Here is a 17,150-nt window from a genome sequence, read left to right as displayed (position 1 = left end):
TTCTTGCAGAAGGGATTTTAATTGAGACTTGAAAGAAGCTGGGGTTAGAGCTGTGGAGGGAGAACATTCTAGGCATGATGGATAACCAAGGAAAATGCATGGACTTGGGAGATAGGATGAGGAGCTGCAAGGAAGCCAGTGTTACTGGTTTATGGATGAGAGTAAGATGTAATGAGATGAAAATTATCCAACGGTCCTTTGATTAAGTACCGCAGTCAATCATCAAGTCAACAATGCAGAGATAGTTTTCTCCAGAGTTTTATTACACTGAGAGTGCAGGTTCCTTTGTATAAAATAAGTCAGCGAGCCCAGGGCATCAGCTTCAGCAGCCTTATGTAGAATGTGAATATATAAGCAGCATAGAAAAATGGAATTCCATAGAAAGCAGGAGGGGAAGATAAGGATATATATGCCTGGAAACAAATAACAAAAGAGGGAAAATAAGGAAACCTGCCAAGTAGTAAAAACAGGAGCTGTGACTTCTTTCCTAGCCTTGATTCTGTAGGTGTTATGACCTTGGAGCTTCCAGGAACAATGTCTGGAACTCAAAATAGAGACTGGAGTAGTGTCCTTTTCTCATAATAGTGGTGGCAAGAAGTTCAAATCAGAGTTTCTTTCCTATCACAATCTTTTTCTTATCACAGTGTCAACAAGAAGCCTGAGCCAGAAATTCTCCTGTCACAGTAAGAATGTGCCAGGTTACAAACGGCTTTAAACACCAGAGAATTTTATCTTCAATCCTAGAGGTAATAGAGACTCTGCAGTTTATTGACTAGGGGAGTGACATGGTCCGACCTGCACTTAGGAAAATCATTTTGATAGCTGAAAGAAGGTGGACCCCAGTGGGGAGACCCTTGAGATAGGAAGACTGACCGAAAGCTACTACTGCAGTAGTCCAGGTTTGAGGTGATAAGATCTTCCAAAAGGGCAGTATCTGTGTCAGAGGAGAGAAAGGGCCATATGTGAGAGATGTTGTAATAGTGGAATCAATAGGATTTGGATTTGGGAAAGTGAGAGAGCGTGAGGATGACGCCTACTTTGCAAGCCTGGGTTATTGGGAGAATGGTGGTACCCTGGACAGTAATGGGAAGTTAGGAAGAAGGGAGGTTTTGGTGGGGAAAGATAAGGAGTTCCATTTTGGACATATTGCATTTAAGATTTCAAGGCATCCAGTTCAAGATATCAGTAGGCAATTAGAGATTCTAGATCAAAAGAAAGGAAGGACTGGCTAAATTAATCTGAGAATCAACTGCATAAAGATGATAGTTAAATTCATGAGAGCTTATTGTATCACCAAAGAAAATAGTATAGAGGGGAAAGAGAGGAGGTTGCAGGACAGAACCTCAGGTGGACACCCATGGTTAGCAGGCTTGACCTGGATGAAGGTGCATCAAAGGATGCTGGAAAAGAATGATCAGACTGGTTGGAGAACCTCCCAGGAGAAAAGGGTGAGCAACAGTGCCTAATGCTGTAGAGAGGTTAAGAAGGATGAGGACTGAGAAAAGGACCTTAGATTTGGCTTTTAAGAGATAGGTGGTAACTTTGGAAAGAGTGTTGTGAGTGGAATATCATCATAAGAGTTCAGATGTGAGACAGCAGAGACTTTAAGAAGAGAGTGAGAGGAAGACAAATGAAGGTACCAATTGTAGTCAGCTTTCTCAAGGAGTGTAGCCACGAAAGGAAGGGGAAATACAGGGTTGACGCCAGCGGGGATGGAAGGATTAAATGACCAATTTTTGAGTGAAGGTGAGACAGGGACATATTTGTAGGCTTCAGGAAAGTAGCCAGTAAATATCAAAGGATTTTAAAGATTAAGAGTGTGGTATGCTCCTGGGGGCAATCTGCTGGAGGAGATGGGATGGAATGGGATCTTTTGTGCATTTGAAAGGATTTTGACTTTGACTTTTGAAAATGACCACCTACCTCTTCATGTGAGACAAGGGTGGAGGAGAAAATAGTGAGGAAAAGCATCTGACTGATGTGAGATGAAGAGGGGAGAGAATGGAATTCTAGGCAAATGGCCTCTTTTTTTTTTTTTTGAGTAAAATATAAGTCAAGGTTCTCATGTACCTGTCCTGTGGAAAAATAGGGAGAGGAATTCAATTTATGAGAAACAGATAAAAGAAAATGTAATTAGTGGAATTTGTTAAATGTTGACTAAGATATTAGCTTACCTAGATTGACCTTGTTTTAGCAAAACTACAGACTTCAGTGCTTTTTCACAGTAAATAATTCAATGTTTTTAAACTAATTTCGTTTCATTTTTGATTGGGCAGTTATTAGAGAACAAGAAAAATAATGTATTTTCAATTCAACAAATGTTTATTAAAGCCTTCTATTTATTAAATAAATGTTGAGGTCCAAAAAAAATTAAGAACAGTCCCCTCCCTCTGGGAACTTACATTCTATTGGTGGGATACAAAATGTAAACATGTAATTTGATAAGGAGCACTGACAACTCAGGATGAGGAAAGACTATTTCTATTTGTAAAGAGTCTCAGGTGCATTTTGTGATCCTTGTCTGGCTTTCTGTGAAACCAGTGCTTTTTAACCAGTGTGAAGAGCTCTCCTTGAAAGAGTAGAATCCTACCCATAATTGAATTGATCCACCAGGGACTTTGTAATAGGGTGGCCTAATTGTGACTGACTTCTGGTGAGTTCAGACAGTATTTTGAATCAATAGATCAAATGAGGATGCAAATATTCTTGCTTAGAAGGTGTTAAGGCAGGCCTAGAACCCAACGATAGCCCATTAAATAGCCAAGGAAATTAGCAAGGGACTGTGGCCACCAAACTCCTTGTTTAAAAATAGGTATGTCAGCCAAGCTGAAGGAGTCATCCAAATTATCTTAATCTCTCTGCCTATTCTTGGCCTCCAATCCGGTCAACTTTTTCACTAATGGATTTGCAATCCCTGACTCCTTCGGTCTGGATGGTATTGGTCCTGTGGGGTGGAGACGGGCATCTTCTGCTATTAGGATTTTATTGGTGCCTTCTTCACCAGGAGCCTGCTCCGCCTCACCTCCTTTGGCTCTGAGGTCAGAAGCTAAGCAGAGAAAAGCAGATTAGGCTGTCTAATTGTTTTTCCAATGTGCCAGTTTGGGACTGAGAATATAGATGCTTTTATTTCAGTAGCCGGGACTGCTTGCTGCCCCTCCTTTAGGATTCCTAATCATGTTTCCAACATGTATGAATAGGGGGATCCAGTCAATGAAGTAATTGATAAAGTCTGTGCCCCTTTGTTCACAAGGCTTTAAAGTATAAAACAATTTTATTTATACAATAAAAGATAGAGAAAGGACTCTCATATGAGCCACCTCTTTGTCCATTGGTCCACCCCCACAAGACCTACCTACCTAGCCCTTGTGACTTAAAATATTGCCTTAGCTGGGACTCCAGCTAAACTGAGGTTTCCTCCTTCACATTAGTCCTCTGTGCTGCGTTGCTCTTTCACTCATACCCTCTTCTGGCTGCTCCCTGACAACTGCTTCACCCATTACCTCAACTGTTTGACTGTCTCTGACCTCCCCTTCTTGTCAGGCTTTGGCTTAGATGTTCCCTGCTGTTCCACTGTCCTTTAGCAGATATCTGGTGTGAGTTACCTCCTCTCGTAAACCAGTTGGAGTGTGGCCAGCACTTTACCCGCACAGTGTTAATAGCTCTTTCCTGCCTTTGAGGGCTAGGATGCTTTCAACCAATTTAAACCTTTTTTTTTTTTTCCTCATAATCATATCTCACTGGCCCACCTTCCCTGAAAAGGTCTTTTTAGTTGACCATAGGGACAAGTGTTTCTTGATCCTTTCAAATGGGCCTCTTTTCTATTCCATGTATGTTCAAGGTGAATTGGTAGCTGTTTGGCTCCACCTTCCTCTAACATCTGAAGTAAGCACCTCTGATTAATAAGCCTTCTTGAATTCAAAGAGGGACTACTTCTGTCTTTTCATTTATCTTGCATGTCCTCTCTTTTCTGAGGCAGCTGGGCAGGATTATGTTCTTAACCTGGCCCCTCCCCCTCCTTCAGAGATAGCCAAGAGGGAGGGCAGAAACCTTAACTCCCAGCAGCTTGTGACGCAGAGTGAGCAAGGCAAGACCTCACTAAACGTGGAATTATTTTAAAATTTGTATTCTGACTTAAATTTGGATTTACAGCTGCATTGTCCGGAAAGAAAAGGTGATCTGGATCAGAGGATAGTTTTTATAAGTTGTAAGCTACTGTAAATTTGTTAAGGAAATCATTATATTTAAATTTGCTCTCGAGTGGTAGGAGGTACAAGAGACCCACTCTTGTCCTGTGACCTTTTTTTTCAAACCATGGCTTAGTAGTCCCTCTTTCAGATTTATGCTACTATCGTTTTTCTTTATTTGTTGGGGTCCTCAAATCCCCAGGCCTCATACGGGGAGAAAACTACAGGTTTCCTTCACCTTACCCACCTTTATCTTTTCCACAGTAAGAGCACATCAACCTTTGAAGTATTTAAAGAGAATTTCCTATGAAGCACTACAGTCCATCCTGTCTTCCTCCATTATTCCATCCTCACAGGTAGAAAAAGATCAGAATTCACATTTTATAACATTCTTCCCAGAACATGTACTTACTCTCCTAAGGTCCTTTCTGCTTAAACTTCTTTTTTGAGTTGGGCTTTCCCATTCATTCATTTCTAGTTCTATGGCCATAGAATCAGCTGGCCAGAGATGCCCAAAATAAATATATAGAATCTGCTTTCCTAGTTCTTAGTGTACTAAATAGGATAGGTGGAGGCTTGAGCACCTCCTCTTTACCTAGGCTGCACATCTGCCTCCTCTCTTGTTTCTTGCCTCTCTTCTCTGATACTTTGCTTTTTCTGACTGCCTCCCAGCTTTCTTTGATTCTGCCCTAGAGCCCTCCCTTCTGTGGCCTCTTGAGCCTCCTCCAGTGCTGACCTCCACCCTGGCACCCTGGTCTCCTGACCAGACTTTGCTACCTTCTGCTCTTGTTCGGCACCTCCTGGCCCCCCCGCTGCCACCCCTTGCGACCTCCTCCTCCCCCCCCCCCCCCCCCCCCCCCCCCCCCCCCCCTCCTGCCGTTTCCCCCCCCCCCCCCCCCCGTATCTTCCCAGAGCTTGCACTGTCGCTCACGCCCTTCTTGCTGCTCATGTTCATTCTCTTCTTTCCCCTGACTTGTCACTGCTGTCTACAGACATGCCTTAACTTTGATTTGACGCTTCCCTCCCTTCAAACTACTTCTCTATCTTCTACCAACCCTTTCACTGTCAAACTCCAAGGAAAGGGTATCTTCATTTTCTGCCTCTGCTTCCTCACTCCCCACTTCTCAGTGAAGTTTGAGCAGTCTGGCTTCCAACCTCAACACTACACTGAAACTGCCCTTTCAAAGATTACCAGTGCCAGTTTAACTTAAATCAGGTGTCCTTTTTCAGTCCTCGTCCTTCTTGGCCTCTCTGCGGCTATTGCTCTTTGCAAAAAAAAAAATAATAATGATAATAATAATAATAATGTAGTTCTAAAATTGACCTATCTTTTATCTGAGGGGTAGTGTGGTATAGTGGATAGGGCACTGGATTCAGGTGCCCTAAATGAAAGGTCTTGAAGAAGAATATTTTGAGAAGCCTTTGCATTTGGGTGTGTACTCCACTCTTTTCTTACTCCTGTTCTTGATAGGCTCTGTCCTCTTGTGCAATATTAATTTTAACTAGCATGCTTTCCTGTCCTTTCTTGTTCCCCAGCTTGAGCACCTTTCTATATTCCTCTATATTCGTCCACTGTCAGCCCCTTTCTTTCTTGGACCTTGAAGCTAGTCTTATTTACAGGCCTCAACTCACTGTGGTTATGAGATTCTCCCAGGACAGTGCCATGGAGTTAACTTGAGAAGCTGCGTGCCTAAAATACAGCAGCCACAAGGGTTGCGGGTGGAGTGGTGGTACCGGAATAGCTGCCCCTTGGAAACCTCTGTGCCTTCTTCCTATGTTTTCTTCACTTGTAGATTTGATATATATACCATCTGTACTTTTATCCCAACCATTTATAAAAAAAAAATGTTAAATAGCATGGGGCCAATAACAGATCCCTGGATACTCTTCTATAGATCTTCTATAGACCTTCTAGGCTTCTAGATGTGATTTTTCTTTTGTTCCAGCCATTCAACCAGTTCTGAAATCTGTCAGAGGTTCTTAGCCTTTTTTGTATCGTGAGCCCTCTGACAGTTTGGTGAAACCTACAGACCTTTTCAAAATGATATTTTTAAATGCGTAAAATAAAATACAAAGGATTACAAGGAAATCAATTACATTGAAATATACTTACCAAAATATTTAAAAAACAAGTTCTTGGACTCCAGATTAAGAACCCCTAGTGTAAGTGTACTATTATTTAGCTCGTTTTCCTTCCATCTTGCCTACAAGAAAGCATGAGAGACATCCAAGGTCTCACCTCAGAGATCATTCTTCTTGATATTGAGACAGAAATATCTCCATTCCCTCTAAAGTATCCAGAGTTGAAATCTTAGAGGCAGGAGTTTTCTTGCTATAACAAGTCCCAGAGAAGTTTCACCCAAAGCTAGTCAGACAAAGAAAACAAGTTTGTAAGAAATTATTATCAAGTAAAAAGGCCTTCCATACAGGGATTTGTACACCTTCATTATTAATGTGCCTGAGCCCTGAAAGGTAAATCAGTCAGAAAAAAAGATTGTCCGTAAGGCAGGCTGAAGCCACACCTGTACTTTCATCTGGCCCTGTAAGGTGAGTACTTCCGCTTTAGCCATTTCATTTCTTTTAAAATGATGATGAAGTTCTTAGAAGAAGAATGTAACCTTTGCCACATTGAGTTAGACCGTTCCAAATAGCCAAATATTTTGCTTCTAACAAAGGCATCATAGGCCATGTTATAAAAGATCATGATCATCTCGTGTGACATCACCTCATTTCTCAAGGGTGTGTCCTTAAAATCCAATTTCATTACTTCAGGGATTTCTGATTTTGTTGATGAGAATACTGTTTCATGGGCACATGTCAAACAGATAGCCCCTGATTTCCCTCTCCCCCTTCTTCATGCCTTAGGAGAAACTCTTTTGTGTTGCTGTGACAAAAAAAAAAAAAAAAAATTCCTCATCCCACTGGTAACTTTGTGATGAACCTGTCCAAATTTAGGTTTATATAGTCCATCACTGAGACCGTTCTTAAAGCATTTCCAGCTTTCTGAGAACTTCTGAAACCTTCAAAAATCCATGGTCACTTTTTGTCATGAAGAGGCAGCTCAGCATTTCTTTTAATTAAAGTATCCTCTTAAATAGTCCTTTGCATTGAAGATGTTTCAACATAAAATTTTTAAATCCTTGATTTAAACATTGTCAATTACAGTCATTGTATAAAGGAAGGTATGCCTGGAGATACTATAGCTGGAAAAAAAACTGCAAAATATCTTTTTGTGAAGTTAGTTCCTGCAGTTATATTTTAATTTCAGTTGTGTTATCTTTACTTCGAGTGAAGTTTTCATTGGTAATGACTCCTAACATTTGCTCTTCGAGTCTTTTGAGCCTCTGTCCAGTACTTAATGATCTACAGTTATATGTATTTGGGAAGTGTGAAAAGAACCTTGCAGCTAGATTCCTTTATAAAGAGAATTGTTTCCTAAGTCATCTCTTCTATATTTTAGATTTTCCCAAAGTGGGGCCTGGAGCTTGAGTTATATATAACCCTGTCTGTTTCTGTACTTGTTATCACTCTTGAAACCCTGAGTTTAGCCATCATTTTAATACTTCACCCTCACACAATCTCTAGAGAACTCCTCACAGGGAGTAAGATGGAATGGGTTCAATAACAAGTCATACTTTTACCTGTCTCCCTTTCGGTTTAAGGTGCTAACAATTGGTGAAATGGTCTTTGTTAGTTAACTCTGCTTTCTCCGGGTTTCCTCTTATCTGACTGTTCTTTCTCATTCTACTTTGCCAGATAACCTTCTGTCTCTTGCTAACTAAGCATGGATATACTCCAAGGCTAAGTCTTACTGATGAATTGATTGGTCTTTAAAGCCTACTCATGGTGTAGCTTCCAGGCACCTTTTGTATTTTCTTTACATGATTTGTTTTTGCTGAACTGGTATACTTACCTTTCCCCAATCTCCAACATTTTGCCTTTGCACAGGCCTAATCAAAAACATGAATCATATACTCCCCTCATCTCTAATTCTTAGAATCTTTAACTTTCCCAAGGTATAGCTTAGGGACTACCTCCTACGAAAAGGAAGGCTTTCTTAAAGATTCCTCAAATTTTAATATTCTCTCCCTTCTCAATTAATTTGTATACATGTTTTATCCTCTCCCTCTAGTAGAATGTAAGTTTCTTGAGGACAGGGAATATTTTTCATTTTTTTTCTTGGTATTCTCCATCCCCATCCCCTCACTATGTGCCTTGCATATAGTATATACTTAAATGGTTATAGAGTCGAATTGTATATTGAATTATTTTAAAGTGTAGTGTTGATTTTGTTTTTTGGCTTAATAGATTTTTAAAATATGCTTTCAAAAATTTTATCCTTTAATGGGCCTACATTAAATTGCAAAACCACATTGTAACAAATGCTTCTTAAGCTCCTACTATGTACAGATCATTGTGCTACTTATTGGGTTTATGTGAACTCTTTGACATGTTATATCAGAAATTTATTATTTATTATTTCACTTTATTTGTGATTTATTGTTTAAGTGCATGTTGAAATTCATCTGGAACAAAAATTTTTAATTTTGTAGCATTTTTATATCTAGTCATTATTTTGATCTTTTAAGACGTGAGTCAGAAGCTTTTATATGATATAACTTATTGGCAATAAAATAGGAAACTTTCCAGATTAATTCTTTTTTTTTTCTTTTTTATGTAGCTTGCCCAGTTTCGGCAAAAGAAAGCTCAGTCTGATGGACAGAATCCTTCCAAGAAGCAGAAAAGGAAGAAAAAATCATCAGCCAGAAAATATGAAGATTCTTCATATACTTCCAATATTGATCAGTCACAAGGTGATGAGTTGTACATGACTGGCTCTCAGAGAGGAGCATCAGTGACTCCTGAATTCAGTATAATGAGAACTTTACACACTGGAGAAATAATCAAACATGACCAGTCCTACACTATTGAAGTAAGTATCCAGATTGAAAAAGATTTCTGAGTGAAACTTTGTAATAACAATAACATCCCTTATTCGATTTGGTACTATTTAATGTATTCTTTATTTCTTTAGTTTCATAACTAATTGGTCATACACAAAAATATGAGGGACCCTATTTGTAAAATACAGACACACATTAGATTGTTTTTTTCTTTTCAATTGTTATCAATGTTTTTTGTTTTTACATAACATTCATTTTTCAGATAACCAATAGAATCTAAATACACAAATTTTTTTTGTTGAAAATAACTACAGAACAAATAATGGTAGAAAATAAAAGTTTTAAAAAAGCAGTTCAAGATCATAAATACAATAGAAAACCAGTAAAGTTGTTTGCATCTCTAAAGTTGCTTGCACATTTTTTGTATTTCACAATAGCAGATGAGGTCAGAAATAATTATTTTGATATAATAAAGTGTCTTATATACCATTTTATTTGTTTTTTTTTTCTTTTTTTTTAAATGAGGCAGTCAGGGTTAAGTGACTTGCCCAGAGTCACACAGCTAGTAAGTGTTAAGTGTCTGAGGTTGGATTTGAACTCAGGTCCTCCTGATTCCAAGGCCAGAGCTCTATTCACTGCTCCACCCAGCTGCCCCTTATATACCTTTTAAAGGAATAATAGTGTTTCTTTTGCTTGGGGGAAAAAAAAAAGGAATGTGATTTTATGAGGTAGTACATGGGGAGGGGAGTTTTTGAGAGACAGAAGAAGATTCAGACAACTCAGGTTCAAATTCTAGCTACTTGAGTTAGGGTAAGTCACTTAACTTGTCTGAGCTTCCATTTTCTTAGCTTTAAAATTAAGAGGTTAACTTTCATAATCTCTAAGGTCACCTTCACCTCTAAATTCTTGCTTCTTTTATCCTATTTGAATATTTATGTTTCTTACATAAGCAATACCTAATGTACTTTTTAAAAAATTTTGCTTTTTATTACAAAGTCATCAACAAACATTTTAATATGCAAATGAGAACAAAAAAAGATGATTGATACAAAACCTTGAACTCCTGTTATATGCATTTTGTTTTTTAAAGGTATATATTAAGTTCATATATAAAAATGGTAACAAAAGCATTCTGTGACTCTTTCTGAACTGTTTTTTGTTTTTTTCTGTGTTAATGTACTTCTCATTTGACTACCTTTGGGAAATGACTCTGGTCCTCATTGAAAAAGTCATCATAAAATAAAGGGCACAATTCCAACTGGTTCCCTTTTTATCTGCTTATTCAAAGACAGTTTAGGCTAGTGGCTACTTTGAATGGAAAGGAAGACACTTAAATAGTTTTATACAGGGTTGGCACCATATTTTCCCATCTGGTTGTAGCATGAGGCTTGTTGTCAAGGTCATGTCTTATTACAGTTATCTCAACTACAGACAAATAGTATTTAAACTTGACATCTTTTTCAAATTAGTCTGAGAGCTATAAATTTATGTCATTTGTCTATATTAGATCCATTGGAGAAATTTAATTTCTCAAGTTAGCATTTTATTAATTTGATAAACTTATTTCTTTTTAGATTTAAGTAGCAATTCAACTAATTTTGCTGTAATTTTAATTGTTAACCTTAATAAGGTTTAAAAACAAAGTTTAGTAGCTAATTAATTATTTACAGTTATCATTTTCATTAACCGGAATGACTTATCTACTTTCACCCATTGTCATACCTTGAATGTGTTTGTAGGTGTAGCTATAAAAACTCGCACGTAAAAAGAATTTTCCTTGCCCTGCTTTTCAACTCCCAGAGCAAATGCTCTCAAACTTTGGGTTGTCTGCAGTGATTTTTTTTTTTTACAGTGCTCTAGGCCAAAAGAAATTCTCAGTACTTTTGTATATTAAGTGCTTAGTTCCAAACAAATTAGTAAGTATTCATATCCTAACAACTTAGGAGCTGTTTGAAAAAATAGTACACATAAATTGAAAGAAAAAAATAATATTTTATTTTTTTCTTAAATTACCTTAGTTACTTAACAATGGGATGTGTGTGGCAGTTAGGCACAATCTCTCAAACATTGGAATTAGATTTAACACCGCCACCCTCATTTCCTGTAGTGTTTGTTTCCATGTTTGCCTCAGAATTTTAAAATTTCACTAGGCTTCTTTGTTGCTGTGGTGTTGGCAAAATTTGAGAACCAGGGATCTAGGGTGTTATCTGTGCAGGTGAGATGGAATATTAACACTGACTTCTTCCAGGATGTGCAGTGTGAAAAGAGTTAATATTTTCCCCCTACTTCAGTGTAACTATTCTTCCTAAAATAAACACTTAAGACTTTACCTTTGTTACAGTATTCCCCTTTCCAGCCTAAAATTCCCCAGGTTATCGTCCTAATAGTGACTATGCCTCTTCTCTGAATTTTACATACCGGGTTAATGGTAAATGCAATAGAAATATGTAGTAAATTTACAACTGTTTGTTCTAGGGGAAGAGGTAAATTGCCTCATATTTTGAAGTTCGAGAGTAGTTTATGAACAACCCTGACACATTTTTAGTGTACAGAGTGCTTTGTGTTTAATTAATATTTCAATTATACTTTTACTTTGATAAATTGAAGGATCCATAATTTCATTGGTGCACACATAACCTTCAAGAATACTTCTTTTAATCCTTTGGGAGTTTAAAAGTGCATTACTGCATAGCCAGCCTTCTCCACAAAAGCCTGTCTATACTTAACTAGCCCATTCTGCAGATGACATTCCTAGGTGTACTTACCATCGTGGTAGAACCAATGAAAGGTTGTTCTCTGTGGACAAAACTTTCAAAAACCCTATGTTATTTCTGTGCCAGAATGAGGCATTTTTGTACTCCAGTGAAGGCAGGTATACCATTTAGCCCATGGAAATATTCCAGGCATATATATGCTTATTATTTGAATAGTTACATTACAGCTTTGTGCTGCACATGGCATACTACCCAAAGCATTTTAATAGTTTATGTTTGAAGGCAGCTTAAAACATCATCTTATACCTGAAAAGTAGCTTAGGGATCATTTAGTCATAGGTTCATTATCATAGTTCATTTACATTGTACGTCAACCCACCCAGCCAATCCTGCAGACATATAGTCACTGTTTCAATGCTTTGAGCTGCCATCATACATGTAGAACAAGAAAGGATCTAGTCCAATGCTTTTATTGTATGGATGAGAAAAATAAGACCCATAGACATGCTGTGACTTGTGGTGGTCAGTGCTGGCGTCTTTCAGCTCCTCAGATTATACTAGAGAGCCTTGAAAGAATTCCATGAGCTGACACTCTCTCTCTCACTCTCTCTCTCTCATAATTGTAGCTATGGTCCCCAAATAATTCAATCAAAGAAAATGTTGATTTCTTTTGTTAACACTTTGTGGTTTGAACCCCAGTTAATGGCAATTTTAGACAACTTCCCTGTTTGTTTGCTCTTAATTTTTAAAATTTACTATAGATTCATTAGGGAAGTATGATAGATTATCAAAGAAGTTTTGTGGTTGTATCATTTCTTTGGAAATCTACTTAGCATAGATGCAACTTGAATACAGTTAGATTTTCTAACTTTTGTACACTAAACCTAATCTAGAAATACAAAAACCAATAGTGACTTATGAGTTAAAATTGTCAGAAACATATAGAGACTGTAAAATCTTGATTTTGCAGAATAATTAAGGGGTAAAGGCCAAAGGATTTTTTAAAAAAGGAAATTGGCAGTTTTCCTTTAAAATTATTTAAAATGTTTTATTTATATTGGAAAATGTTGATGAAAAGTAAATTAATTAGGAGATAGAAGAACTCAGTTACAAATTCAAATTCTGTTAAATCTGTTCTTAGACCTTTTTGTTTCTTAAAACTAAACCTTAAAAGAATATAGGGAAAACCTGTTTTATCTGTCTAAAACAAATAGAAATTTCAATTAAGATCGGATTTTTGTTGTGCAATCAACAAGCATTTATTAAATGCCTGCTATTTGCCAGGCTCTGTGCTAGGTACTTGAGATACAAAGACGAAAATGAAATAGTCACTGCCATCAGGGAACCTTACATTCTGTTAGGGGAGACATATACACTTACAAGTATATACAACACAAAACCTGATAATTTGAAGGTGGGAGCTCTGTAAAGAAAGGCCTCATTTAGGAGGTGGCATTTGAGCTATACTTTGAAGGAAACCAGGGATTCTCAGAGGCCTGAGAGACAGCCTCTCCACAGGTGTAGAGACTGGAGGTGGGGTAGCAAGAATGCCAGTTTGCTTGGGCTGAGCTGGGCAAAAACCAGTGATGCTTAATGAGACTCAGAAGTTGGATGGGGGCAGGGCTAAAAAGGGCTTGCATGACAAAGAGCTCAGTTTGCATTTGAGAGCAGAGCTATGAGGGAGCCATGGTGAGCCCTGGCCTTTAGGACATCACTTTGGCAGCTGTGTGGAAGATGGATCGGAGAGGGGAGCAGCTTGAAGCAGGGAGACCAGTTAGGAGGCTCTTGTACTAGAAGGAGTTTGGTAATTTTTTTGAGTTTCTTTTTGGAGTCAAAGCTAGAATAGGGAATATTCTGGCACACTGGATTTCATCAATGTAAGAAACAAACTTTCTCCAGATTTCTGACTTAGTAGGTAAACCATAGGGAATAATTATCTGAGGTATGTAGAAGTTAGTAATGGCTCAGAAGCGGCATTTGAACCTAGGTCTTTCTGACTCCAAGCTCAGCACTGGATATCTCACTACTACCTCTTGACACTAGGCTAGGCTGCCTGCCTCTAACGTTCTTGATATTTGATATCTCTATATATATGTATGTATATATAATTATACATACACACATATACTTGCATGTATATAAACACCATGTATAGTATATATCATTATTATGACAATAATAATGTCCCAGAGTTTGATACTTTGTACTCAAAAGTCACCTGTCAGTCTTTTGATAAAACAAACTCTTTTCCCCAGCCTAGCCAATTATTCCAAACTTATCTCAAGAAAACTGCTAAAAATCTTTAAACTTTATGAAGCAAATTATACAGGTATGATCAGGGAAAACCAAGAAATGGGAAACCTGTGGGGGTTTTTGTACATTTTGCTACAATATGAATTAGAGATATGGAGGAGTAAAAGGAACATGCAGCTGAAAAATTTTAATGTGTACTTGACAGCTCTTTTATCAGGTGGCAAATGGATCCCCAGATATGACAGTCTAGGAACAGTATTTTTATTAGACTGTAGGCAGATGTCGTATGACCATTCCATTTGCCTATGTGAATGTGAGCACACTCCAAAGCCAGCGTTGTTTAGGAGTTCTCTGAGAAATACGTATAAGGTAAGGCTATAAAATAATGATACTGGGAGGGGGACAGTTGATTTTTAAAAATTGTACCACAGCTTCTATATCCAAATGAGAACTACCCTTCAGAGTAGTCACTTTGGGAGGTTATAAACTTACTCAAATTTTGCTTCCCTTGTTTAAAAGGAAAAATTAAAAACATGTCTTTTGGGAAGACCTTGCATACAGGGTGGTAGGAATAAGACATTAGGGATAGATGTGAATAGTGAGTATTGGCACAACTTTGGTGGATAGGAAGGAGATTCAGCATAGTAGAATATAAAGAGTACTAGGTTGGGAATTAGGAGACCTGGCTTCTGCTACTTGGCCTCAGTTTTTTCTCATCCATCAAATGAAGGGGTTAGATTAGATTATTCCCAAAGTTGCTTTGTTTCTAAGTATCTGTGATTTTGTGATACTTTGAATTAATTGTATTCAGAGAATATATGACACATTTTAAAAATCAGTCTTAATGTTTCTAGTCAACTTGTTTTAGAGCTATCCACTTTTATCACTCCCCTTATTCAACAGACGTGGCTCAGGATGCCTTTTGGCAGTTTCTAAAAATCCAAACTAAAAATAACAATATCTCACACTTTGCATAGTGCTTTATAATTTACAAAGTGCCATCCTCACAATCTTGTGGTTGGTAGTAGAAGGATTATTATCTTTATTTTACAGGTGAGGAAACTGAGCTTCTGAGACCCAGAGCCTGACCCTTGAACCCTAGGTATTCTGATTCCAATATCAGTGATTTTTCTAATAGACTTTCCTTTGTCAAAGGACTGAATACCTGCTACCAGTGACGTGTACCACAAGCTTTGATGTTAGTTCCAAAAAAGGAGTTAGAAAAATATTTTTGAACAATGGCATTGTAGTTGGAATAATTGTATCCTCCCCGGGTGACTCCTTGAAGCCTCCTGTGGATATTTAAATTCATGCTTATTTAAAAACTAATCGTTCTTTTATAATCCCACCTCATACATTTTGATAGGAAAAGGTGGCAGTTTAGTCAAGCAAGGTCTTGCAACTGACCCCCCCACCCCACCCCTCTACACCCACCCACTCCACCCCCCAAAAAATCCCAGTTCTTTTTCAGGATGTGGGATTTTGATGAAGGAACTATGAATTTTCTGTTGAACAGCTTGGAGCTCTCCTGTTTTGTCCAGAGGCCCAGAGCAAGGTCCTTTTTACCTAGGCAATCTATAGAACCAGCATTTTACTGCCCTGTAATTTGGTTGCTGCAAAAAAATGGAGCAGCTGCTTCCATTTAAGATTTCTAGTATTATCTGCCAGGCCGAGGGACAGGATGTTGCTGCTTGGGGAAAAGATTGTCCAACCTTTTCGGGGTATTTATCGAGTCTTTCCATATTTATTTTTGTACTTCTCTTAGAGACTTCTCCACCCCAGAGTAAGAAGCTGAGGATTTGAGAGGTTTAGTCATTTACTCAGAGACTATCAACAAGTTAGGCCTGCTAGGCAGCTGATACTGGGGATACCAATCTAAGTGAAAAGAAAGACCATCCCTGCCCTCAGATGAATCACTGAAGGTAGTTGTTGTCGTTCAGTCATTTAGTCATGCCCAACTCTCTGTGATCCGCAGGTGAGGTTTTCATGGCAAAGACACTAGAGTAGTATGCCATTTCCTTCTCCAGTGGATTAAGGCACACAGAGGTTAAGTGACTTGCCCAGGGTCACACAGCTAGTGAGTGTCTGAGACCACATTTGAACTTAGGTTTTCCTGACTCCAGACCCAGTGAACTACCTAGCTGCCTCCATTACATCCACACACACACACACACACACACACACACATATAGTGTACATGTATGTGTCTATGTGATATACATACGTGTATGTATCTGTGTATATATGTATGCATATTTGTTGTTTTCAGTCTCATCCAACTCTCTGTGACCTCATCTGGGATTTTCTTGGCAGAGATACTAGAGTGGTTTGCCATTTCCTTCTCCAGCTCATTTTACAAATAAGAAACTGAGGGAAATAGGGTTAAGTGACTCGCCCACAGTCACACAGCTGGTAAGTGTCTAAGATTGGATTTGAACTCTGGTTCTAGGCCCCTTGCTCTGTCCACTGTGCCACCTAGCTGCCGCATACTAAAGCGGTAGTGGTAGTCATTCGAGTTGGGCTTGACAAGATTTGGATTGTGCTAAGTTACATCCTGTATACTTGCCTGTCTCAGTATCAGTCAATCAATTTATCAAGAATTTATTAAATTCCTACAGTGTGCTAGGTGCTCGGAACAGAAATAGAGAGAATGAAACAATCTGGGAGCTTATATTCTAATGGGCAGACAACAAGGATATATACAAGTGACGTTTAGAATAAACGTGTAGAAAATAAATGCAAATTAGTTGTAAAAGAAATTCTTTTACGTATCAAAAGGGATTCTGTCAGGCCACAGTAAGGAGGGACAATGCATCGTGGGATGGCCAGTGCCAAGGCCGCAAGAGAGGATCACCAGGGGAAATAGGGTTCTATGAGGCTACGAAGACAGGGAGGGGCCAGTTAGAAAGTAAAGAGCTTTAAAAGCTCAACAGAGCTTTTACATATTATCTGAGAGGCATTTAGGAGCCCTTAGTGAGTGGGGATGTGACATGGTCAGATGGGATCTGCACTTACTTAATGGACTTGGTAGTAGTATGTAGGATGGATCAGAGTACAGAGAGATCTGAACAAAAACCAGTTAAGTTGTAGTAACC

General features: G+C 38.3%; 1 protein-coding gene across 8 annotated transcripts in view; it reads left to right on the top strand.

The window, feature by feature from the left end:
• AKAP9 (A-kinase anchoring protein 9) overlaps nt 1-17,150 on the top strand; it is a 185,597-nt gene that overhangs the window by 26,523 nt on the left and 141,924 nt on the right. For all 8 annotated transcript variants that reach the window (XM_027847848.1, XM_027847849.1, XM_027847844.1 and 5 more), the window contains exon 2: nt 8,866-9,117. In XM_027847848.1, the coding sequence (XP_027703649.1) occupies nt 8,866-9,117 (252 nt within the window). The remainder of the gene's footprint in view (nt 1-8,865; nt 9,118-17,150) is intronic.

Source organism: Vombatus ursinus, unplaced genomic scaffold, assembly GCF_900497805.2.
Source record: "Vombatus ursinus unplaced genomic scaffold, bare-nosed wombat genome assembly UNPS02005459.1, whole genome shotgun sequence".
Classification (NCBI taxonomy): Eukaryota; Metazoa; Chordata; class Mammalia; order Diprotodontia; family Vombatidae; genus Vombatus; species Vombatus ursinus.
Note: the sequence above shows the minus strand (reverse complement) of the source record. Positions and strands in the feature narration are given on the sequence as shown.